This window comes from Drosophila elegans, unplaced genomic scaffold (genome assembly GCF_018152505.1).
Source record: "Drosophila elegans isolate 14027-0461.03 unplaced genomic scaffold, ASM1815250v1 contig_149, whole genome shotgun sequence".
In the NCBI taxonomy this organism is placed as follows: Eukaryota; Metazoa; Arthropoda; class Insecta; order Diptera; family Drosophilidae; genus Drosophila; species Drosophila elegans.
Window position 1 is genome coordinate 19,383,187 of NW_024545513.1, and position 25,135 is coordinate 19,408,321.

At 42.2% G+C, this 25,135-nt stretch overlaps 5 protein-coding genes across 5 annotated transcripts in view; 2 read left to right on the forward strand and 3 right to left on the reverse strand.

Moving 5' to 3' along the window:
- The window catches only part of LOC108138507 (guanine nucleotide-releasing factor 2), a 29,580-nt gene extending 28,520 nt beyond the window's left edge, over positions 1-1,060 (reverse strand). The window contains exon 1 of the mRNA XM_017260749.2: positions 609-1,060. Within this exon, the coding sequence (XP_017116238.1) occupies positions 609-630 (22 nt within the window). The 5' untranslated portion in view covers positions 631-1,060. The remainder of the gene's footprint in view (positions 1-608) is intronic.
- Positions 1,061-2,473: 1,413 nt separating this feature from the next.
- LOC108138524 (ATP-dependent RNA helicase dbp2) lies at positions 2,474-12,216 on the forward strand. Its single transcript, XM_017260785.2, has 4 exons — positions 2,474-2,990; positions 3,786-5,317; positions 5,815-7,588; positions 7,652-12,216. The coding sequence occupies exons 2-3, from the start codon at positions 3,797-3,799 to the stop codon at positions 7,204-7,206; spliced, it is 2,913 nt and encodes a 970-aa protein (XP_017116274.1). The 5' UTR covers positions 2,474-2,990; positions 3,786-3,796; the 3' UTR covers positions 7,207-7,588; positions 7,652-12,216.
- A 299-nt stretch (positions 12,217-12,515) lies between these two features.
- LOC108138525 (synaptobrevin homolog YKT6) lies at positions 12,516-14,062 on the reverse strand. The gene is made up of 2 exons (XM_017260786.2): positions 13,688-14,062; positions 12,516-13,614 (listed from the first exon to the last, which is right to left on the reverse strand). Exons 1-2 carry the CDS (start codon positions 13,810-13,812, stop codon positions 13,140-13,142), a joined length of 600 nt encoding a protein of 199 aa, XP_017116275.1. The 5' UTR covers positions 13,813-14,062; the 3' UTR covers positions 12,516-13,139.
- A 460-nt stretch (positions 14,063-14,522) lies between these two features.
- On the forward strand, positions 14,523-16,724 carry LOC108138551 (protein hold'em). The gene is made up of 3 exons (XM_017260822.2): positions 14,523-15,529; positions 15,595-15,751; positions 16,337-16,724. Exons 1-3 carry the CDS (start codon positions 14,611-14,613, stop codon positions 16,722-16,724), a joined length of 1,464 nt encoding a protein of 487 aa, XP_017116311.1. The 5' UTR covers positions 14,523-14,610.
- Positions 16,725-16,761: 37 nt separating this feature from the next.
- On the reverse strand, positions 16,762-24,910 carry LOC108138550 (sorting nexin-25). Its single transcript, XM_017260821.2, has 12 exons — positions 24,087-24,910; positions 23,870-24,009; positions 23,609-23,705; positions 23,406-23,540; positions 23,172-23,348; positions 22,353-22,525; positions 21,882-22,288; positions 20,314-21,051; positions 20,067-20,249; positions 19,844-19,981; positions 19,079-19,762; positions 16,762-18,466 (listed from the first exon to the last, which is right to left on the reverse strand). The coding sequence occupies exons 1-12, from the start codon at positions 24,209-24,211 to the stop codon at positions 18,074-18,076; spliced, it is 3,390 nt and encodes a 1,129-aa protein (XP_017116310.1). The 5' UTR covers positions 24,212-24,910; the 3' UTR covers positions 16,762-18,073.
- Positions 24,911-25,135: the final 225 nt, after the last annotated feature.

Here is a 25,135-nt window from a genome sequence, read left to right on the forward strand (position 1 = left end):
GAACAATAACATGAACTATAAACGTAAACAATGGTCAAGAGCAAAAGGATTTTCTAAGGAATTAATCATAATACCCCCCATATGGATGCAAGGACTTAATCAAAACATGTAGTTCCTGGATATATTCGGATGAAATAAAGACAACAGGATAAATTCCAATTAAAAACACGGCCATTAGTCGTGTTCCAAACCATATGAATTTAGGAGAAATTTTAGAGAAAAGGAGAGGGAGAGGTGGAAAATGAAAATAGGAAGAGGAAATAAAAATGGAAATCTTTAGCTTGTGTTGTTGTTGTTTTTGTTGTTTGCCTTCCTAGAGTTCTTCTCCAATGTTTAACACTTCTGGAAGAAGCGCAACTGCAACTGCAGCATCCGAAAGTCTAAAAATAGACTTGTTGACAGCTCCCAAAACGAGCAGTAGCAAGAACAACAAAAGGCGGAGGCGTAGGAGGCGGGGGCGGAGGGGGAAAGGGAAGGGGCAGCGGGAATGTGTGTAAACGATGGAGGCAAATGCAAACGGTAAACTGTGGAAATTGGAAGGGAAAATTAAGGAGTCGCAAAGAGAGTCGCTTTGCGCTCTCCAAGAAAATTAGGAGGAATATACTGACCGATTTTCTGCAATATATTCATGATGAGTCCGTGTGTTTGGTTTTTTTTGGCCAGGATTCACAGATTTTCGTGATGGCAATAATATTCATTCTCCTTTTTCCGCAATGAAAATCTGTTTTTTTTGCTCGCCATCATTCTCTTTCTCTCTCACACGCACATTTTCGTTTATTAGTATTAGTATCTGCTCACACACACAGTAGAGTATTTTTATTTGATATTTCGCCCCGTCTCTCTCTAACTTATATATATATATGTTTACATTCCGCGTTAATATTCACACTTCTGCACACTTGGCCCGGCTTAAATGTTGTTGTTCGAACCAACTGTCGTTCGAGCCAAAAAAAAAAATACAAAAAATAACAATAGAATTTTAAACGCAACACAACAACAAAATGCGGTGGTTGCTGTAGCAGTGAGTCAATGTGACCGTCTTACGGTGGAGCCGAAAGCCGTTTCTAAACAATATGTGCCTGAAAATAGTGACGAAAGTAACGCTTCTGCTAGAGCTGGCAGACAAATCGATTCGGCTATCGATTATTTTCGGGGTGCATTCGAATTCAAGCAGTGACACACACCTTATTTGAATGGTTCATTCAATGTTTTCCGTTAAAAAGTATGAGTAATTTCATTTAAATTAACTTTTGTTTGACTTACCTGTGTCATGAATGTCATGTCATGACTAGAATATTTGATACTCTTCGGTAATACATTTGCATCAGTTTCTGCAATCCTAAGTAAATAGTGTATATTGAAATTTCAATTGCTATTCCCATTTGGGCTTAAAAATTTAAATTCAAATTCTCGCGCATAATTAAATTACGGCTGGGTTGAGTCTTTGCTAGGAGTGGCTTAGCGCTTGTTCTTTTTGCGCGCGCTAGTGCGTTTTATATCCCGCACATTTTCAGATATTTTTAAACTTTGTTTTGACTCTTATACTTTTATTTGCAAAACAAACTTATACCATAAACTAAATCAACTTATTAATTGTCGTTATTATAACTCCCATTGAGTTTATACTGTTATATAAAACCAGTTTTCGCCTTTACTTTAATTTATTTTAAACATTTTAAGATTCAGAATTGTACTGTTGCGCTGTTAGTTAGTTTTTCTTAAAATAATTTTTAGGATTCTGTTGGCTTGTTCCGAAATGATAGATATTTCCAAAACAACAAAACGGATTAACTTTAATATAATTTAAAATCTGGGGATATGTTTTGAAGCTTACTCCCTAACTTTTATATATTAGTTGTATATATTAATTGTATATACAAAGTATTCAAAATATTTTTGCTCAGCATTGCCCTAAGGTATATCAAATCAATCACATAGGTAGGTAAGGTAGAAATGAGTCGTGATAAGGAAAAAAGTATCACAGTAGTGTCCTTTTTAATAGAGCTGCGAATAAACAAATTCTCAGTGCATCAGTTTTTTTCGATCTTTTAATGAAATTAAAATTAAATATAATAAAAATGTTTGTTCCGAAAAATGTAATTTTGTAAAAATATTAAGATAATATTTATAGCATTTCAGAAGAATTTAATATCCAATTGATATTCATACATAAATAAAAATATAATTATTACATTTTTAAGACTCTAATTTTTTTGGCAATCATCGCTAATAAAAGTATTTAAAAAAAACACTCCCTTTAAAACACAATCGATACATCAATTATTTCAAAACCAAATAGTATCGATGCTGAAATCGATATTCTCGCAGCCGTTCTTTTAACATAAGTAATGTTTTAATTCTCTGAAATAAATTCTGAAACTAAAATATTTTCGATAACATGTTCATATAATAATCAAAAGTTGCATACAAATCATCGATATCGACGAATTTCTTGAAGCATCGATAATAAACATCGATTTTTGGTTCAGCTCTAACTCAACTTGCTGCTGCAAACGCGTTTTTTTTTGTTGTAAAAAACTAAAATACAAGAATTAGAATTAGTTAACTTGCTCCTAGTGTTTAACCAAACAAAGTTTAGTTAGCTTTACGGTTAGTTTCCCGTGGCGAAGGCGGTTGGAAATAGAGTAGTAGCAATTGCAAATAATTACCATTACCTCTCGGCCGCAAAGCAAAAAAAAGGAGAAGAGAACAAGAGGCGTGTGAGCGTGACGACGAGAGCAAGCGAGAGAGCAGAACCAAATCGAACAGGACGGCACAGGATCGAATCGAAACTAAACTATCTGCAGGGAAAAGAAAAATTTAAGAGGCTTCGATATCGAAAACTTATATCCAATTCAAAATCCGACTGGCTGGGGAGCAAATGTCAAATTGCGGCGCATAAATACATAAATTGAAGCCCCCCGCACAAGTCAGGCTCATCCAAAATTAAAACACACACAAAGGCAGCAGTTGTCGCAACAGGAAAAAAGGTAAATGCGTGTGTGTAAGGCGTGAAAATGCAATGCATTTTCGGTTATCTGAGTGTTGTGCTCCCTCTTTCTCTCCGCGGTGCACTCTGCTTGTCCCTCTCTCGCGCGTGCTTTCGCTCTCCGCGTCTCGTGTGCATTGGCGATGCTGTATTGATTTTTCCGGTGGTGGAAAGTTGTGGGTGGGTGGGTGGTGGAACCGCCCGGCCGTCTTCATTCTGCCAAAGCAACCCCCCTGATCTATCGGCCAAAAGCGTTTCTCTATTTATATTTACACTCCCGAGCGGCAGCACTAGCAGTGCGAGAGAGCGCCACAGCGCGAAACAGTTACAAAAGTGCAAAGTCTTTAAGTTTGTGTCTGTGTGTGTGCGAAAAAGGATGTAAACTTCGGCAAACCGAAGTTTATACACCCTTTCTTTGTGAACTTGACCAGATCGTTCTATTGATAGCTAAATGTATATATTCTCAAACTTGTTTTGACTACACCAAAGAAAATAAATAAATTGGTAAAGTTTTGTGTTTGCAACACTAACAGTGATAAAGTCATTCGATTTTGTTTAAAGAGCATATGTATGTGACCAAAAAGGCGACATGCTATATCTTAAAAACAATGAAATTGTTGCAATTTGAACCATATTTTATAACTAAGGCCTTTGCACAATATAAGAATGTAGAAATTTCAAGTCCATAGCTTTTAAACTGAGGGAGTAAATTAAAAATGCGTATATGTATTTAAATAGGTTCGGTAGCAACAATTGACCAACATTATAATCCATAATTTGTTCCGTTTCTCCTCAGGATTTGACACGATGTACGCCGGAGCATATGCACCCAACGCCGGCGGCGTTCAGCAGCACACGGGCGGCGGTTACTATGGTAATGGTGCCGCCGCAGGAGCTGGCGGCGGCGGTAATGGTGCCCCACGCCACGAGCGTCCCTTCTATCCGCGCAACAATTTCGCCGGCGCCGCCGGTGGAGCGGCCATCAACGGAGCAGCCGGGGCCGCTGGTAGCATGCACTTTGGCCAGCCGTACGGCGTGATGGCCTACGGCATCCAGAATGGCCTGGGCATGGGCGCCGCCGGTGCCGGTGGCGGTAATCCGTATCGCCAGCAAAACGGTGTGGCCTTCGCCGGCAATGGCCTTGGCGGTGGTGGCGGCGCGGGCACCGGTGGAGCTGGCGGCAATGGCGGCGGGTATGGCGGACCGCGTGGCAAGAATCCCAACTACGCACAGCGCTACCAAAAGCCGCACAACGGCGGCGGAGGAGGCGGTGGCTACCAGAGCAATAACTACAATGCCGCCGCCTTGGGCATGCTGTCCAAGGAGGAGCGCGCCGAAATTCAACGCGAAAAGGCCAAGAATCCCGGCCGCAATCTGGTCAAGCCCAAGTGGGAGAACCTGGAGCCATTCCACAAGGACTTCTACCAAATCCATCCGAATACGCTGGCCAAGACCGAGCAGCAGGTGGCTGATATACGCCGCGAATTGGAGATAACCGTGTCGGGCAACGAACTGCCCCATCCGGTGGTCAGTTTCGAGGAGAGCTCGCTGCCCGCCCACGTCATCGAGGAGATGAAGCGTCAGGGATTCACCAAGCCCACGGCCATCCAGTCGCAGGGCTGGCCCATTGCCCTGAGCGGACGCGATTTGGTGGGCATTGCCCAGACCGGCTCCGGCAAGACGCTGGCCTACATGCTGCCGGCCATTGTGCACATTGGCAACCAGCCGCCCATACTGCGCGGCGAGGGACCCATTGCTTTGGTGCTGGCCCCCACCCGGGAGCTGGCCCAGCAGATCCAGTCGGTCGTGCGGGACTATGGCCACCTGTGCAAGCCCGAGATCCGTCACACTTGCATCTTTGGCGGCTCGTCGAAGGTGCCGCAGGCACGCGATCTGGACCGCGGCGTTGAGGTGATCATCGCCACACCGGGACGCCTGATTGACTTCCTCGAGAATCGCAACACGAACTTGCAGCGATGCACCTATCTGGTGCTGGACGAGGCCGATCGCATGCTGGACATGGGCTTCGAGCCGCAGATCCGCAAGATCATCGAACAGATTCGTCCCGACCGTCAGGTGGTCATGTGGTCCGCCACCTGGCCCAAGGAGGTGCAGGCCCTTGCCGGCGACTTCCTAAACGATTACATCCAAATTAACATTGGCTCGATGAGCCTGTCGGCCAACCACAACATCCGCCAAATCGTCGAGATCTGCACCGAAATGGAGAAGCCGCAGCGCATGGTGCGCCTGCTCAAGGAGATCACTCCCACCAACAACTCGGCCAACAACGGCAACAAGATCATCATATTTGTGGAAACCAAAATTAAGGTAACGTGTCGAGCTTATATATTTTTTGAAACTAGGCTAGATGTGTTCGTCAGTCCGTTTCTTAGCCGGTATTCTAGTTGCATATAAGCCAAAAAATAACTACATACATCCATAACTCTTATATGCCTTTATTATATTTGTCATATATTAAGTCAAAATAACTTAATATGAGTGTAGGTTTTTATATTAGAATTTATCAAAATTGAGCCTGTTAAGATTTGAAAACGTAGCTTTCTAAAAGGTAGAATATATTACAGATTATTTGGTTTCAAATGTTTTTTCCTACCACAAACTATTCTCCGTATTTTTCTTGGTTTTTTTTTTTTTTTCTTAGAATTTCATGATTATGTTTTCATATATTGCGTGGAATTTCTTTTGTCAATAAGTTATACTGCAGGTTTTGTTTAAAGTAATCAAACAGCTGTAGCGTGAAATTAGAAACCAATGCAAAGTTACCCCACTTATTCTCTTTTCGTTTCGCGCCTGCCATAATCCAGGTGGAAGACATTTTGCAGATCATCCGTACCGAGGGCTACACCGCCACCTCGATTCACGGGGACAAGACCCAGAACGAGCGCGATTCGGTGCTGAAGGACTTCCGCAATGGCAAGTCCAACATTCTGATCGCCACCGATGTGGCCTCACGCGGCCTCGACGTGGAGGATCTGCAGTACGTGATCAACTATGATTACCCGAACTCCTCGGAGAACTATGTGCATCGGATCGGACGCACTGGACGCTGCCAGCAGCTGGGCACTGCCTACACCTTCTTCACGCCCGACAATGCCAAGCAGGCGCGTGAGCTGATCTCGGTGCTGGAGGAGGCCGGCCAGACGCCGTCGCAGGCGCTCCTGGATCTGGCTCGCTCGATGCCCAGCTCGGGCGGCTATCGCGGCAACAAGCGTTGGAACAACAACGCTGGCGGTGATCGCAACACTGGCGGCCACAACGGTGTCTATCAGCAGCGCAACAGCAATCCGCTCAACTATCAGGCGGGCAACAGCTATAACAACAATCGTGGCGGCCCGCCCACTGGCGGTGGCTACCAGCAGTATGCCGCTGGCGGCAGTAGCTATCAGCAGAATGGAGCCGGCAACGGCGGCAACTGGAACCGCATGAATCAAATGGCAGGACAGGATGGCGGCCAGCAGCAGCAGCAGCAGCAACGAAACGGAAATACCTATCGCCCGCGGGCCCCGTTCAACAATGGCGGCCCACGTGCCATAATGGGACACCAGGGCGGCGGCGGCGGCGGCGGAGCAGGTGGCGTGGGCGGAACAGCCGGCGTAGGCGGTGGCCCCCAGCCGCATATGGCACCGCAGCAAGGCGGCCAGTACATGCCGCAGGCATACCGCGGCCGTGGACAGTTTGTGCCGCAGGGAGCCGGTGCCGGTGGCATGCCGCCACGTTTCCAGCAGTATCCGAAGCGGGAGTACCAGCAACAGGGAGTGCCCCACTACGGCCAGCAGGCGGTGCAGCATCAGCAACAACAACAGCAGCAGCAGCAGCAGCAACAACAGGTTGGCCAGCAGCCCAAGGCGCCCAAGGATGATGGCAACAAGTATGCCCCACCGCCGCCACCGGCTGCGGTGACCACCTCGCTGGTGCATTACACGCCGGCCAATTCGCCACCGATTGCGGCCGTAGCTGCCGCTGCTGCAGCAGCCGCCGGACGGGCAGCAGCCGTGGCGCCGGCTCCCGGAGCCGCTTACATGTACGATGCGGCCGGGGTATTGACCACGGCCGCGGCGCCGGGCACCAATCCGTATGCCAATCAGTTCAGCATGCCGGCCACCTACTATGCCGCCCAGCATCACCAGTTTGCCCCAGCTGTGGCTGGACCCGGACCAGGACCTGGACAGGCCATCGAGCAGGCAGGACATCAATAAGTGGCAGGATAGAGGACAGTGGATCGTGGATAGCTAAAACAACAGCAGCTTCAGCAACAACAACAACAACACCAACACCAACGACATGGACAAACAATCATCAATTCATGACGACAGTTATAAAATCCAAATGCATATGAGAAATGATAGTAAGAAAGAAAGGATATATAATTTGCCAGTATATAGGAGCAAAGAAACTCCCTAAATTCAAAGACAAAAACTTGCTTATTTGTTCGTATTTTTATTTTCTCTCCACTAACTATTATTAGTGTTTTTTGTGTTCTCCTTCGCTTATCCAAGCATTCGCAGCTTGTGTTTGCGATACATTTCATTTGTTACTATTGTTCTTTGGGCAAGCAGCCGCAAACATCAAAAACCAGGGGTGAGTGTGTCCTAAGTTATTTGTTCAAAACTAGTTTATAATGTCATTTTTTCTCTCCCTCAGCCATAGCATGGATCATCGCCCCAAAAAAAAAACTCCCCCTTCATGTTTTCCGAATAAGGTAAAACGAAACATATTACGTGAACATCGCGAAAGTCAAAATTTAAAGTAGTTTTTAAGCTGACAGTTGCATGTTCTTCGAATGTTTAAAAAGAATTAAGTAGGGTTTATTTTTATTTCTTTTTCGCCACGCAAAATCAAGCGAAACTTAAAACTAGAGACAAACAGACACTGTTAGTTAAGTTAAATATATATATATATATATATTTATTTATATGTATATATATATATATATTATTCATGTGTATTTATCGGTACACGAAGCTAAGAACACAAAAAAAAAAAAAAAAAAAAAAACGAGCACGCAACCAAAAAAAAAAAAATTGAATTCGAAAATTTGTTAAAACTAAAGGGATCGAAAAACCCTTTTCACTAACTTGGTTGGTATGAAATGAACGGTTTGCTTATAATAACACACATTTAAATACATGTTTAATTGTTTTATATACAATACATCCGAGCGAAATTTACAACAAACAATTACAACAAAGGGAAAACTGACAAAATTCTATACAAATTCCATTTAAGAAATCGCAGCTTACGGTTGAGATTATAGTTCACCTTTATTTTGGCCAACTCCAAAATAGTAGAAAAGGGAATGGGCAGCGCTGCTTTGGTAGGAAGTATGTAAAAGAAAAAAAACCTAACAATATACAATCGATAATAATATAAAAACAATCGAAGCAATGGGAGAACACTCACACAGCCACATGGAACCCACACAAGCACACGCACACACACACACCCACACAACAAAACACACCACGAACACCACAAGGACAAGCAAATTTACAGTTTTCATTTAATTTCCCATTTTGATGCATATATGTGTGTAATCTATATGGATATGATTTTTAATGGAGATTAAAACAAAAACTCATTTTGTTTAAGACACTTTATAGAATTTGATAATAATATCCCCCTAACACAACATTCGCATAAATTAACGAGGTTTTTTCAAAAGTTCTATGCAAATACTTGAAAAAAAAAGGAAATTACAATTACATTTTCAATTATTCCAAGACCAAAGAACAGAAAGCAGTTGAAAAGAAAAGAAACGAAAGCGAACAAAAAAGAAAAGACGCCACATTCATCCATAAAAACAAGTAAAGCGAACACGAAACAAGAGGAATAGAAGGAAGAACACAAAAGAATGTTAGAAGATCGAATAATGCCAAGCAATGCCACACGAAAATAATGATAATAATAATACAGCAAACATATTGCATACTTCTGACTATTCCAGAAAGCTCTTTTCCGTTTCCCCATGTGTTACATTTTTTTTTATTTTTGGTTCTTATTTTATTTAGTTGTCCTAGTTTTTCTCTTCCGAATACTTTTGGCCAAAGTTCAGTACGAGTTAATAAGTAGTAGTAACATTAATTGGCAGCTCCAGTTATATAGTTAGCAGTAATATATCCATATATCGTCTGTCCAACCCAAGCAGTTGTCCATGTTGTTGCAAGCAGTGTGTTGTCCTTCGCCATGGGAAAGCAGTACAAAAAGCTGAAGAATTTTGGGAAGACGTAACGGACACAAGGGAATTATTCTACAGAGGAAATGTGTGAGAACACAAAGCAAATAGATGAAAATCATGTAGATTATATTATATATATATTTGTTAGCCGATCGGGGGAGTGAAAGGAACCATTCTATTAATTTTTTTTGTATAAGTTTTCTACGTGTACGGTTTTTTTTTTTTTAGCAAATAAAAATCTGGAAAAACAAAAGGGAACATTTTTATACGGTATATCGTATCTCATTTTAAAGCAAAAGGGGGAAAGAAAGCCCGTTAATTGATACAGAAGAAAGTCCTTTTTAGTTCATTTCATATTTGGGTTTTTTTTTGGGGTTTTTAGATTTGTCAAACATTTTGAAAATCATTGGAGACGACGGGAACGGGGAACTACAACTAAATATTATTATTTTTTGTATGTACTCTAGGCGTATACGCAAAGTTACAAAGTGAACAAAAGGTTTTATTTTAATAATTTCCTACTTCTTAATTATGATTTCGATGCAACCGAATTGTGATGATGTGATAGACTTATATAAACAAACGAAAATACAAAAATACTAATTAATAACCAATTTAAATGAAGTAACCGCTAGGCCCCCAAAAAGGCCAGGCCAAAAAAACTGAAAACTGAAACTGAAGCAGAGGCAGCTGAAACTGAAGCTGAAATCAGTATCTGAACCAGAAGAGAAATATGAATATATGTTATGTATTTGTATTATTGTCGTTGTCGTTGTCGCTTATAGACAATGTCTGATGGCTACAATATAATGTATTATGGATGACTTGAGGCATACATTCTTTTTTTGAAGAAATAAAACTATAGAGCGCGATATTTGTATTGTATTTATCTATAAGTTGTTGTGTACACACTGCGAAAAACAAACAAACCAAACAACAAACTAAAAAAAAAAAAAAGCAAAAAAACACGGAAACACAAAACCAAAACAAAACGAAAAAACGAGAAAAAAAAAGCAAAAGAAGTTGAAACTGATAAAATTTAAGAGTAACTGATACCGAAAGTCCCGAAAAAATAAGGGGAAAGCGGCGATTTGTTGCCCCCTTCAATTTTTTGAGGCATATCCTTTGTTTAAGTCCTGATTGATCGCTCTATTTCTGTCTCTCTCTCTTTCTCTCTCAGCCCCCTTTTCACCCCTATACGATATATTTCTCGCTCGCAGTCTCTTTAAAACGATAGATTTAAAACGATAGAAATTCGCGTATACATATATTTTTGAAAGTATAGAATTGCAACTTTTGAAAAAATGCAACCAAAAATAAAGACGAAAGACTAAAGCCAAAAACAAAATGAATTCAATTGTTTGAAGCAAGAACAAGAAAATAACGGAGAAAACGCAACGAAGTGCCGTTATTTCGATAGTTTGTATAGCTGTTTTTTTTTTTTCTGTTCGTTTACTTAGAACTAAAAATCGTTTACACACACACCCACAAACACATACGCGTTTTTGGTTTAGTTTTTGTTTTTGAGTTTGTTTTACTTTTTTTTTTTTGTTTTTCGTTTTAAGTTTTCGTTGGTAAACCAAAATATATATATGTGTATGTATGGGCATACATATGTATCTATGTCGTAGGCGATAAAGTGAATGCATTTAACGTTACAGTGCAACGCGCACAAGTGCCAAAAATGCAGCAAAAAAATACACCCGCACACACCCACGCACTCTCACACACACACATACAACAAACACAAACACACACAAATACACATCGAAACATACAAAAATTTCTTATAGATGATACAAACACAAACGAACATACAACATATTTACAGTGGGCAAAAAAAAAAGTTTAAAGTGGACTTTAAAGTGTTCGTATGGTCCACTGTACATACATACAAGACCTACAAAAAACAAGCATACTCTTAAGCGCCAATATTAGGAGCGGCTTTTGGGGGTTCTAAAACCATTAAACACCAAACTTGTTGGGCAAAAACATTTAGAAGCAGCAGTCAGATCGTAAGTTATAAGCTAAATTTGCCATCGGCAGACGACGGAACTAACTTAAAGATAATAAAAAAAAGTTTAAACCAAAACCCATTGTGATAACAGCTGCGTAAATGAAACACGTTAGAACCTTACTTGTATTTCGATTGCAATTCGATAAAACGGGGATCCCCCACTAAGTCCTAAATAATACAAATTCAATCAAAAGCAAGCAAGCCAACAATTTATCCAAACTAGTTTTTAAACAAATACAAAACTCACCCAGCCGCACATACACACGTATTTTATTGATTTAAAAAAAGGAGAAAAACTTTTCTTGATTTTCATTTGTTGTGTTGATCAATGCAAATTTTAGCGAAAAAAAGAAAACCAGAAAACTCAAATGCAAATTCTTAGCCATTTCGAAGGAGCGTGCATTTAAACATTTAAAACATTACATTATATATATATATATACACTTGCATATATTCAAAGCAAACCATTTGAATAAATTCTAAATATTACTATAAATCACTAACACAAAATGCAACTGAGGAATCAGACGATATACATATATACAAGCATACAAGTTAATGCTAATAAACAAGAAGCCAAGCAAACGCGTTTGAATGAATGTTTGCAGCTTAAGCTAAGTTAGCACACACAATATTATATTAATTATAACAGATCAATATAGGTATGCAATATAATGCATATATTTATAATGCACCGCCTCCCCTTTTTCCGTCTCCAAAACAAAAGAAAATCGGGACGGAAGAGGGCGAAAACTAACGGAAAAATCTAAATTGTAATCAATTTACCTATCTTAGACTAGGTTATACGAACCCATAAACATACCCCGTCCCCATTTAGGAATTGGACAACCAAATTCCCACTCCCATCACCCTAAATCCCAAATTGTTAAACACGAAAACCTAAAAAAAAAAACATAATTATGAAATATGTATGTAACGGAAATCCTTACAAAAAACGGAATAGATATCTTCTATGTAATAAATAAACGACAACAAAAATCACTTTTAAATTAATTATATTTTTTGGTTTCCTTTTTTGGGCAAATGGTATTTTCAGTTTTTATAAAGTTCCAAGCGTACGTGAATCCAAAGGGGAATATAGAGTGGTAGGTATGAAAAAAGTATGTATTAATCTAAATGTTTAAAGTTTAGCATTATATAACTTATAAAAATGGTACATTTTTAGAATAATTTGAATTATTTTTAGGTCACGCTAAACTTTAAGAGTATGTAAAAATTAATAAAATAAACTTTAAAATTACCAAAAAAAAGTTATTGAATACATAGAGGTTAGATAGGAAAAACACGTTCGATTCGAATCACAATTCCCATAATACTTCTTTATTGAAACGCCCACACATTCCGACCGGATTGCCAGTTGCCCAGATCGAAAGTGCGATGGCGTGTGTATAAGTGCTGCCTCCCGACATTTTAGATTCGCCGGAGAGGCGATAACAAAGCCCACAACATCAATATCAATAGGTTGCGAAGAGTCAATTTCGGACCCTCGGAACAGATAAGAGAACATTATGGTAAACACAGGTTGATATCATAATTTGTATTGGTATTAATCAATTAACATCCAAATATCCAAAGCGTAGACATACAGACAGGACCCGAAGATCCACAGACGAGTAAACATGGGGTTAGCGGGCTTACATAACTGGCAACTGGCCTTCCTATTCATACAGTTACAGTTACAGTATAAGTATAGTATATAAAATTAACTAATTCATTTATAAAAAGCAATCATCAAACTCCAAGCCACGCCGCTCCCCAGCAGTTGGTTTGTTTGGTTGTTTGTTTGTTTGTTTGTTGGTGTTATCCTTTATCCTTTTGTGTGGTCTTTGTTTTGCATTATCTGGTGTTGTTTCCTGTTTGCTTGAGAGGATTAGAGGAGTAGGGAATGAGATGGTTGGCTGCCGTCTCCCGCCTGCCTAAGTGAAGCTGCAGCAGGAGTTTGTCTTTTTCGCCGTCTTGTAGAACGCCTTGCTCTGCAGCGACAGTTTCTCCGACTTGCTGACCATGTCGTCCAGCTTTTCGCCACGCTCCAGCACTGCCTCGATGGTGTTCTTCAGGATGATCTTCGTTTCGTCCAGGTCGTTTTGCATTTTCGTCAGCGGATCGGCCTCGACGGGATTCTGGTAGCGTGCCAGAAACGCTGGCAGCAAATCGAACGAGATGGTGGCCTCCGTGCCATTGGGCCACTGATCCGCCGACACCTTGGCCGTGAAATCGTCCAGGATCTTTGTGATGAGGGTGTGGGCCACGCGATGCGGGTACTCATGATCGGCGATCAGCACACCGGCCAGACTGTCTGCCCGCACATAGACGTGGCACATGTAGGCATCCTGTTTCACCGATTGCCGCAACGCCGGCTGTGTGCGCTCCACAATTGTCTTGGACGCGAAGCTGCAAGTGGGTGGAGAGTTGGTGGTGGGTGATTGGATGATTGGATGCTCTGAGCCTGCGCCGTTGTACTCACGTCATGAACTCGTTGACGGTGCCACGTTGGAAAAAGGAGAAGGACTGCAGGTCGGCGGTCGTCTTCAGGAGACGCGCCTCGCTGGCTCCCTTGTGGAAGATGCTCAATGCGAACAGCTTGACCATTTTAATGGGGGCTACGTCGATCTGATCTGCGGGCTGCGAAACTGTTGATGTGGGCTGAAGTGGGCTCCTGGGGCACTTGGCGTTATCCTGGCTTATCCTGCGTTGCTCCGGCGGGTGGATTTCAACTGGGGCGCACTGGCATCCGTGGAAATGTGGAAAAGTCCGACAAGTGAGTTTGTTTAACGCAGTAAATCTGTGCCGTCCCCTGTATATGTGTATGTGTGTATTGTACAGTGGTGTGTCAGCCCAGAAACTAGAGATGACACTCCGAAGCGATTGGACTATCGATTTCAGCCAGCAAAGTAAAAAGCTTTTCCATCAGTTAAAAAATGCACTTTCCAACGCCTAGTTATCAATAAAGATTTAATCAAAGAACCAAACATTGACTGCACAAACATTTTTTTTTGTCTTTAAGCTATTTTTTTTTCTACTTTTACTTTACACTTGAAAGAAACATACCACAATCTTGCCCTGGCTACTTATTTAAGACTTAACAAGGACTTTTGTAATACGGTAGTCTGTTTTAAAGAAAAACTTCTGTTATGCACAGAATAATATTGATAAACATGTTTAATATCTATTATTGTTAGTTTTTTTATAATATTTAATAACTATACAACTATACAAATTTTTAACAAATTACTCAATTTATCGCTAGTGAAATGGCTATCGCTAGAGTCGCTAGAAACATCGATAGGCAATAATCGGCGGTTATAAATGTAACGGTCTTTTCCGGCATTGCATTGAAAGCTGGCTAGTTTCATTAATAAACTTAAAAAAAAAAACAAAAAGGAAACAATGGCAAAGCGCGTAAAATTCCAACGTCTGGCGAAGATGCAGCCCACGATGACCCACTTCTCCACGGTGGCGCTGATCGTGTCCAAATCCTCGCCGAATATATTCTACGACAAGATGAGTGGCATCGAGCGTGGAGTCCTCACCCTGACGATCCGGGACTCACCCAACGACCTGACCATTTGCAAGTGCTGGGGCCAACGGGCCTGTGTGGACGAGTACGCGGCCATGTTCCACATCGGTCATGTGGTGGATGTGGTGGACGCCAAGGTGATGTCCCTGCCGGAGGCTCCGCCGGGTGAGCAACGTTACCATCCGCAGACAACCCTACCCAGCGCCCTGGTGGTCAACGAGGGATTCGGCTATGTGGTGCGACATAATAGCGATGACTCCGACACCATAATGGTCCTCCAGCAGCTGCTCCAACGCCCCATCAAGCCTGTGGCCGCGGCTCTCAAGCTGGCCGATGTGCGTTCCGGCCTGGGAAGCCCCGATAAGATGATCGCCACGTATGTGGATCTACTGGTGGCCGTCGCTGCAGTGCGTCCAGTGCGTGAGATCAAGCGAAAGGTGCCGGCGACGGGGCACAGCAAGGTCCAGGATCTGCTGCACTGCCTGGAGGTCATCGTGATCGATGCCAGCTGTCCGGAGGGAATGCTGCTCTCTATTTGGCAGGCGGATTGGATACGGCGTGCCCAGCAATGGCAGCCACGTCGCACTCTCCTCCATTTGGTGGACGTGCGTGTCTCCTACTCGGACTTCCATCGTTGTCCCGTGCTCTCCCATTCGAATTGTACGCTCATGGGCGAGAATCCCCTGGTGGCTGGCGAGGATTGCCGCCTGTTGCTGGCCTTCGCCGCCACTGTGCCGCTCAAGAGCTTTGATGGCTGCGCCCAGGCAGAGCTGGACAACCTGCCGGCAGGTGGGTGATGGTTGTCACAAATCGATGGTCCCTTATCTGACTTATATACTCTTGATCCTGCACAGCTGCCAGCATCCAAGTCCAGATGACGGTGAGACAGATCTATTCCCGCGCTGAGGGCGAGTTGCAGGATGCTTCCATCAACCAGTTTACATCCGTGCTGTATGGAATGGTCACCAAATTCGACTTGGATGGATTTTCAAAGCACATCAACAGAAAGTGGCAAGTGTTTTGGCAGTGAAAAGCGTTTTTTCCTATTTCGTAAATATTTCAATAACAGTCAAAGTTCATCCATTTTCTAATTTTTTTTATAAAAAAAAACTATTTAAATTAAAAAAAAACTCAATCAAAATTAAAATTGTAAATAAATAAAATATAAGTACTTCACCTTTTTCAATAAGATTTCAAAGTCTGATTTTATTAATATGCATTAACTTTCAAAAACTTAATTTGCATTACTTTCTATTCTGTTGTATAAGTTCTCATAACAAAATGTCTTTAGTTTAAAACTCAAATTTATCCTACTTTTGCTCCCATTTCAATAACAAATGCTTATGTTAATTAACATTATTATTATTTATTTAATTCAAAGAATTAAAATTCTCGTAACCATAATTATTCTTTTTTTTTAAAACTTTGTTTCATTATAATTAACTCGCTTTAAATATCAATAGTTTTATTATTATTAATTTTTTTATTTTTTTAAATTAAAATAAACCGTTTTGTTTTTTAATTCAAATGAAAAGTTTTTTGGTAGCCACAAAAGTAAAATAATAATTAATTTGTAACAACTTTGTGAAATTTTAGCACCGCCTGTGAACGCCTCATACCGCGAAATCTGGAGGATTGCTCTACGGAAGCCTGTCGGATGGAGTTTTTGCTGGCCAATGATGGCCCCAGATATACCAGCTACTTCAACATCAACATTCACTTATCGGATCAGACGGGCACCCTCGTCGAGACCCGGTTAGCTGGCAATCCGGCGGAGCGGATTTTGGGCCTCCGGGCGGAGGAATTCGAGCGACTGGGGGAGCATGATAAAAGCGAGCTAAAGTGGCGCTTCCTACTCAAATACTTCGAGGCAAGATTGCTGGTGAGGAAGCCGGCGGGGATGCACAAGAATCTCGTGGTCGTGGTCGTCGACATGCAAGCCATTCCCCTGGACAAGCTCGTCGAGAAGGTGGCCGTATTTTAGATGTTATGCCCATCCCATACACACGACTGGCGAGATCTACATAAATAGCGATCTTTATTTCGCATTTTCACATAAAAGTGTACAACTGCAATACATAAATAGATTGAAAGCGCCTAGAAGGTCTACCTGGATGTGGGTCTTAAGTGGGATACGTTTGGCTCACTGGGATGAATCGTCAAAGTGCCATTTTGCCTAGTACTAGAATGGTTGTGGATTGGACGTTTCAGGTCCATAAAACAGTTTTCGGTCGTTATTCAATTTACTAATTTCGATTTGTGTACTTAATTTGGTATCAAAATGCAATTGGATGCAATCCAAATGCTATAGGATTAATACTTCTTCGAAGTCCTCACTTGCGACTGTTTTATTGTTATCAAACGCACTGTATTTCAGACAGCCTCATCCAACATTTAGTCATAAAGGTTATTTGATACCATAGTACTTAACAATTATGTCCAATAAAATGTAAAGTACAATTTTCGGTCAGTAAGGAATATTTTAAATACAAATTTTAATTACAGTGTAAAAGGTTTTTAAATACAAATTCGAAATAAGAATACAGTTGTTGTTGGACTATTGGGAAAGTGATAAAATAAACTATAAGTAACAGATAAAAGGGTTTAATCGAAATCAAACATAAATCTTAGAGTTAAACAATAATTAAATTAAAATCCTGCCTTTAAAGAATCACCAAATGGAGTAAATATAAAGTTGTGACCTCTATGCCTGCCTTATGGCCATGGAACGCACTGTTTAATACGCTTACACCTTTGCCTCGAACTAATCTCACCTGTTTTTTGTGGTCTACAATCTTTTCTTGTGGGGCAAACGAATCTGCAGCTGGAGCGGAATGGGGATCACAGGCACCGGACTCACCAGCTGCCAGCTGCAGACGCAACTTTGGGCTCAATACCCCTGCTACTAAACTAAATATCTATAATCAATCAAAGCTGAGTGTCACATTTCACTATACGAGTATATAAGTATATAAACAACAATTTGGTACAACGCTTAATACTGACCTATATACAGACATATACACATAACAAACAAACAAATCCGGCTACAGGACGTGATTGTGGACAAACGAATCAACATGGGGCTAATAAATCAATTGGTTTTTTTTGGAATCTGCATTTTGTACAGGGAATGATACTGGTAACTACTGAGTTCTTTTGTGGCCCTACTTAACTATTCCTCGTGATCACTTTCTCCGGCTAAATCGACAACATCCACCGATCCGAAAGAGATGCAGAGAGAGCATTAAACATCAAACATAAAATCGAAACAAAACGAAAAACATAAATAAAAAACAAAAAAAACAGAGGCTTAAGTTAAAGTAAAGTACTCTACTTGGAGCTGCCCGCCTGCGAATGGTGGTGGTGGTGGTGCTGCTGCTGCTGCTGCTGGTGGTGGTGGTGGGATGCGTGGTGGTAGTGCGATTGGTGGTGCGACCCGGCTGATGCTCCACCGCCGAGGGCGACGCTTCCGCTCGCCGAGGATCCGCCCGTCGTCGCTGAGGATCCGGACTGATGGTTCTGGTGTCCCGCCACCGATGCACCACTGTGGTTCAGCGAGGGCAGCGAAGCGGATGCCGTGGCCGCCACCAGTGCCGCCGCTGCTGAGGCAGCTGCCGCTCCAGCGGTGGCCGTATTTAACTTGGCGTTGGTTCCGTTGGCATTGCTCACCCGCAGCTGGCGGATTTCGGGGAAAAACTCAATCATCAGTATCTCGAGCAGCTCCTGAAGATAGAAAATGACAATGTTTGGTTGGCAAACTTAGTTCATCACATACAGTTGCGGGCAAAACAATATGTTATAATGTAAAGTGCTCAAAAAACATACACAAAGTGAGATTCAAAAACAATTTTTATATTGTTTTAGGTTTTTAAAAACAAATTTAAACTGTTCAAAATTTCTTAAAATCTCGTTTTACATATGCAATAATTTAAGAATAGTTTAATCAAATAAACATGAACATTCCTCAACTTAATACCCGCAAAAGTTATAGTCCAAACCAACCAAAAACAACTCACATTTTTAGAAAGATTTCAAATTATCTACGAAATATAAACTAATTATTATGTAGGTATATAAATAAATCAGAAAATGAATATATATGTATAAAATTATAAGTAGCTAAAAAAAAAATTGGATCTATAATATAAAACTACTCCACGTGCTAAAGGCCTCTAGCAGTTTAGTTTTAACTATATGCTAGCATTGTATAAATAAATAAATAAATGCATATTTTTTCACGAAAATATAACAACGTTTTTCAAAAGCTAAAAAACAATTCGATTTTTTGAGCGCAACTGTTATTGTGGAAAAGCTGTCCAAATGCCCAGCACTCACGTAGAAAAGCTGCTTGTTGTAGGCGGGATTCTGCAGCGCCTCGAACACCTTGAGGACACCTCGCTTGGCCGCCTGGGCGCCGACCAGGTTGCACAGCACCTCCGGTATGTGATCGGTGAGCAGGGCCTTGGCCGCCGTGGTCGTCATCTCGCGCATGTCCTCCGATCGCGTTGGATAGGCGGAGGCCAGGACGCCGCCCGGCCAAAATGACTTGAGGATGGCCGAAAAGTAGTTGTGCAGCATGGACTCCTCGAAGAGATAGGCCACCGACTCACGGATCTGGCGATTGATCGTCCGGCCGTATGTGATTTGGACAAAGGAGATGAGGCTCTTGCGCAGCCATTTGAACACACCGCCCATGTCGAAGATCTCGCCCATGAGGGCGTACATTGGTTCCGCTATCGAATCCTTGCTATCCAAATCGGCAGCCAGCAATTTGGCCTCTCCGCCCGACTCGCCATCCAGATACGTGGATATGTCCTCGTCGTCCCGCTGCAGCCCCCAAAACGGATCGGTGGCCTTGGTGGCCTCGTGTGCCTTGCCAGCATCGCTGCGAAAGAGCGTGGCCAGCGAGAACTTGGACTTCTTTGGCGAGGGCAACGATTGCTTCAGGTGATCGGAACTGGGGCTGAGAAACGTGTAGATGGCCTCGCTGCCATTCAGATGGTCGTCTTCCAGGATGAACTATGTGATGGACAATACAAAACGTGTATCAATACAAAACGGCTCAAGAGTTTCATGTGTCAAGTACAATATATAGCCTACATTCAAGAACTTTTGAATCTGTGCCTTGGCCTTCTCTTGGCCATGTCGATCGGTTTTCAGAAAAAAGAACTTGAAGTTCGTTGGCAGGTCGATGGCCTTCAGGTTGGAGCTAACGTGGCGCAGTTTCCGCTGCAACTCCTTAAAAAAAAAAAAAAGGTATAAATAAGCAACATTAATAGGTTATGCTCCTGAGGCATCGTCTTAAGTTGAATACCCAACCCACATGCACTTGGTTGAGGGAGCGCATCACCACCCAGCCACTGGAGATGCCCGAGGGACGCTTGCGAAGATTGGCATGGCCGCCGTCACCGTTTTTCGATGACGTCGTCGGCTGAACTGGGGCATTGATGTCCTCGTCCACATGCACCAGGATCATGAACTGCAACGATTCCTTCTCATCGGATACCTGAAGAGATAGAAATCGCTAACATAAGCTATCCTTTTGATGGGCAAAACCGTGAAGTCCTCACCTCCACACTCTGTATGGTGGCCTTCCACTTGCCCAGGTGCTCCGTCCAGGCGTCCGTGCGCCGCAAATGTGCCTCCGTCTGGCGTTTCTCGCTCTTCAGCCACTCCATCTCCTTCTCGAGTATGGAGAGGACCTTGGACTCCGGCTTCACCGAGTACTTGAGGGCGTCCAGCGCCTGGTTCTTCTTGTCAATGCGCTCCTGTATTTGTTCCAACTTTCGGCGTGCATACGATGTGTGGGCGGCCACATCGATGGCACCGCCGGCACCGCCATTAAGGCCATCCGTTGCACCAGGATGCTCATCCGCCAGCGGCTCCGGGGCATCGCCCATGGGGTGGCACATCATCAGCGTGGGATCGGCTATCTCATTGGAGTCCAGCGCCTCCTTCAGCTGGCGGTACTGATCGCTCAGCACGAATGGCGGATAGTACTTCTCCTCCAGTGTGCGCAGTACGTTGCGCTGGATCTCAAAGAAGATGTCCGGATCGGCATCGCCCAGCAGGAACGTTTCGATCAGCTTGCGTTCGTGCTTGTCGATCTGTATCTCCGATTTGGGCACCCGGATGTACGTGTAGAAGATCTCGGTGCCCAACTGGTGGCTGACCGACTTGTGCGCATGCTTGATCTCCTCCACGGCCAGGTAGAAGCCGATCAGGGCGCTCGCCTTCAGTGGCTCCAGGAACAGGGTGAAGTAGCGACGGCCCACCGCCGTGTTCAGGATCTCAACCAGCGTCAGGTCCTGTACACATCAATTTGGGTGATTAGTAATTTAGGGATAAAAAAAAAATCCCGGGGTCAACAAATTGTTCTAAGCTCATCATTACAATGAGCCTTTCTTAGCTAGACAAGTAATGTAAGTTTTCACTTAAAACAAAACAATTTTACAAATAGTTCAACAATAAACAAATTTTATTAAAATTAGAAAATAGCTGAAAGGGGTTTAGTATAACCATTAAATGCACTGAGTAAGTTCATAAATATCAAATAATATCATATTCCGAGAACTAAAAGATATATAACTTCTATTTAAAAACTAAAAACGAAAAAAGTGAGTTGTTAAGTACAACCTACATTATAATACATTGTTATCAAATGTAAAAAAATCGTTTATAACTTTTAAAACCTAAAATATAAAGCAATTATATAAAAAGTTGCTTATAAAGTTTCAAAATAAATTAATTAAATTCAACAAATTAAAATAAATAAAAAAAAGTAAAAGTACATGCTACATATATTTTACTAATTGTTATTAATTGTCAAAAAAAATCGTCAATAACTTTTACCAGCTTAAATAATAAGCATATTACATAAAAAGTTATATATGTATATGTAAAAATAAATAAATTAAATTTAACAAATAAAAATAAATAAAAACAAAAACAAAAAAGCCCATTGATAACTATTTGTTACAACATGATAAACTTGAATATTATCAAATGTCAACAATTTCATAAAATGCTACAAATTTAAAGTGCCTGCAGTTGTTATTTAAACCTACTGTTTGGAATAGCTACTTTTGTTTAAAGTTTAAATAGGTATGATGGGTATTCTCCATCAGGGATTACTTACAACATCGCTGGAGTAGTTGCCATTCCAGCCGAACTTGGCCAGGTTCTTCTCGCACTCGTTTTTGGCCATCGTGAGCTGGCGGACGTAGCGCTTCAGCCGCACGGCGGCCGTAAGCTCCGACTTGGAGAGCGAGTGGTCCTCGTGGTCCGGATCGAGGCCTTTGGCACGCTGCAGGTTCTGCATGGTGGTGGCATGCATCAGGTCGTTCACAATGCTCTTGCGGATGAGCGAGAGCTCCTCGAGGTTGCCCGAGTTGTTGATGATCTTGAGGAAGTCCTCGAAGCTGGCTGCATACTCGTAGCTCCGCTTGCTCATCGCCGCCGCCGCCAAACGGGTCTCAATGTTCTGTACCACCTTCTGGTTGATGTAGTCCGGTGCGGTTAGCATTTTGATCATCGGAAAGAATACTAAATGGATGGAATGGAATGAATTAGTGATGGATCAGTGAGACAGATCCCGACCACTACTCACTCTTGTAGGAGAGAATCTCGCTAAGCAGAACCTTCAAGGGTGGCAAAGAGTAGCCGCGAGGCAGCAGCAGGATCACCATAATCTCGCACAGCTTGCGCAGGAATTCCATCTCCTTCTCCTCGTCGGCGAGGTACGAGTTGGTACTAAAAACTGGCGGCGAATTTGTATCAGCCCTGCAAAATAAAAATAAGAAACAATTAATAAATGAAGTACTTAATATTGTAGTTTTACCCTAAGCTCGATTAATCGTAAAACAATAGAATGAAAAGTAATGACAGGCAATTTCCGCTTATAGATTACCAACTTAATGATTTGTGATTGATGACTATTCTCTGGCGCATATAAATGACTTTTAATTCTACGTATTGCATTCTTTCATGATAAAGTAAACTTATTGTGGCTGCAAGAGTATAAAACAAAGAATCAAATTTCAATTTATATCTTAATATATCTTATCAAAAATACTATATCTTGGATTTCTTTGTTTTTAAGCATGATTAAAAAATGTGTTAATACTAATCTCACAATTGCATGGCATATTTTGGTACTTATATTATAAAAATGTGTCTTTGATTGAAAAGGTTAATGACATTGGTTTTTAACAAAGTTAAAATAAAATGAAAACTATAATTATTTTGCTTAGTTTAGTAATGAGCAATGAGCTTATCAGTTTCTTAAACCTTCAAATATTTGTTTTATAATAAATCCATTTCCTTGAATTGTGAATATTTGATATATATATACATATATATATATATAGAGAGAGCTAGATAAAGGGCTTTAGATAGGCGACGTAATTACAATTAGAGAAGAACTTACGCTCTGGCCTCGGCAATGCGAATCTTCTCGAGATGCACTGTCACCCGGTTGACCATGTCCACGGCTATGATCTTGGCGGCATCCATCCTGGTGGCCCGCTCATGAATCTTCTGTATGGCATTCCACAGATCCTCGCGCACCACATCGTTGATCAGCTTGGGCTTGGTGACCACATACCTGGGACACAGTTAAACTATCAGTCTGAGATTACAATGGATTAAATGGCAAGCTCACCCCAACCAGGGCAACATAAAGTCCCGCAGCACATACTCAATGATCTGCTGGAGCTGCAGATCCACTGTTTTACCGAATATCAATGGCAGATTCGATGGATTCTTGATGGGCTTTGGCAGATCAAAGATGTTGCTCCTGCGGATCGGATATAGATTGCTATAAAGAGTATATAACAGGGGGGGGGAACAAAGTCCGGAACTCACTTGGTGGCATTGTAGAGCAGTCGCGAGGACACGCGACTCGGTGGCGTCGGCTCGTTGGTGGTGAATATATAATGGATATAGACGGTGCCGGCCACAGCTGTGGACGAGATAAGGGCAATTTAGATATTTGGCAATTTTAATTAGGCGCTTACGCTCCAAACTGATTGGCCGATTGGATGAGGTGGATAAGGTGACTCATTCAGCCATATATATGGCCTATACTATACTATTATGTGTGTGTTCCAGAGGCGGAAGACTTACCAGCAAAGACCAAGACCAGAGAATAGACCACGAAGGCGAAGAACAGAAAGAAGGTGGGATAATACCAGATGACGGCCAGCAGTGTCAGCGTGATGCCCGAAACAATAATCCTCCAGTTTAATTGCAGTGCACGCAGTAGTCTGTAATGTAATGGATTTTTGGTTATCTCTTGGATTCAATGTGAAGGGACTTAATGTGATGGGATTTGTGTACCCACCTGGTGGCCAGGAGCGTCAGGCGCTGCGTGGTCGTGGCGCATGGCTCCGGTTCGATGGGGAACAGTGGCAAGCGGTGGCGACTCTCCATGGCGATGGCGTCCACTGCGTACTCCTCCGATTCCATCGGCCAATTGACACTCCAAATCCGGGCAATCACTGACTCTCCTCCTTATTGACTGCTTGTCGTCTTCTGAATATTTGATGACTTTCGTACATTTTCGACCCGCTGGCTGGCCATTAAAAATAGTTCTCAACAATTGCGTCAATTCCGCTTTGCTCTAATGTGTATGGTATGGTGTCCACTACCTCCTCCTCCTTCTCCTCCTCCTCCTCCTACAGCACTTTCGATGCCCTCCACGAATGAAAACCGAACACAAATATGGTATCGTATCGGTTTTTGGAGAAGCGTAGCGTAGCGTCGCTTATGGAATATATATTTATGTATGTATATATATTGGGGCAGATACAGAGAAGACAGCTGGCTGGGAATCGGAATCACAACTGTCAGCTATATGTGCTAAATCAATACTGGGCGACGCTGCGGATCCCGCAACAAGTTGATTGGCCAGCTTTATCCGGAGTTTCCAATTTCCGTGGAAATCATAACAAGGCGCAGTTCTGATTGCCTGCTTGTTGTTGTTGTTGCTGCTGCTGTTGTTGTTGTTGTTGTTGCTGCTGCTGGCGCTGCCGCTGCGCAGTTGGGATCGGTTGTGGGGCTTATCGGCCCTGATAGTACGTCACGCCCGGCTATCCACTATCCACTATCTTTACTGTTATGTTTATAAAAACACATATGTATATGTATGTACATATATCCAACCCTAACCCACCGATAGCCCAAAGGGCCCGCCTATCGGTGGCCCATCGATAGTTTGCAATTATCGGGACCATCACTAATCGACTTCCTTATTCAAATCGACAATTCAAATAGGAATTGAAAATTTAAATAAAATCTAACTGGAACTTGTGAACTCGTGGAATAATATCATTTTACAGTGCTGATATATAGTTAACAAATTAAAATACAAAGTATTAATAAAGAAAATCC

Coding starts and splice junctions, on each gene's coding strand:
- LOC108138524 (XM_017260785.2), top strand. CDS start 3,797: ATGTACGCCGGAGCATATGCACCCAACGCCGGCGGCGTTCAGCAGCAC. Junction 5,318..5,814: donor TTGTGGAAACCAAAATTAAG/GTAACGTGTCGA, acceptor GCCATAATCCAG/GTGGAAGACATTTTGCAGAT.
- LOC108138525 (XM_017260786.2), bottom strand. CDS start 13,812: ATGGTCAAGCTGTTCGCATTGAGCATCTTCCACAAGGGAGCCAGCGAG. Junction 13,615..13,687: donor ACCGTCAACGAGTTCATGAC/GTGAGTACAACG, acceptor ACCCACTTGCAG/CTTCGCGTCCAAGACAATTG.
- LOC108138551 (XM_017260822.2), top strand. CDS start 14,611: ATGGCAAAGCGCGTAAAATTCCAACGTCTGGCGAAGATGCAGCCCACG. Junction 15,530..15,594: donor GCTGGACAACCTGCCGGCAG/GTGGGTGATGGT, acceptor GATCCTGCACAG/CTGCCAGCATCCAAGTCCAG. Junction 15,752..16,336: donor AAGCACATCAACAGAAAGTG/GCAAGTGTTTTG, acceptor GTGAAATTTTAG/CACCGCCTGTGAACGCCTCA.
- LOC108138550 (XM_017260821.2), bottom strand. CDS start 24,211: ATGGAATCGGAGGAGTACGCAGTGGACGCCATCGCCATGGAGAGTCGC. Junction 20,250..20,313: donor CCACCATACAGAGTGTGGAG/GTGAGGACTTCA, acceptor CTATCTCTTCAG/GTATCCGATGAGAAGGAATC. Junction 19,982..20,066: donor GCTCCCTCAACCAAGTGCAT/GTGGGTTGGGTA, acceptor TTTTTTTTTAAG/GAGTTGCAGCGGAAACTGCG.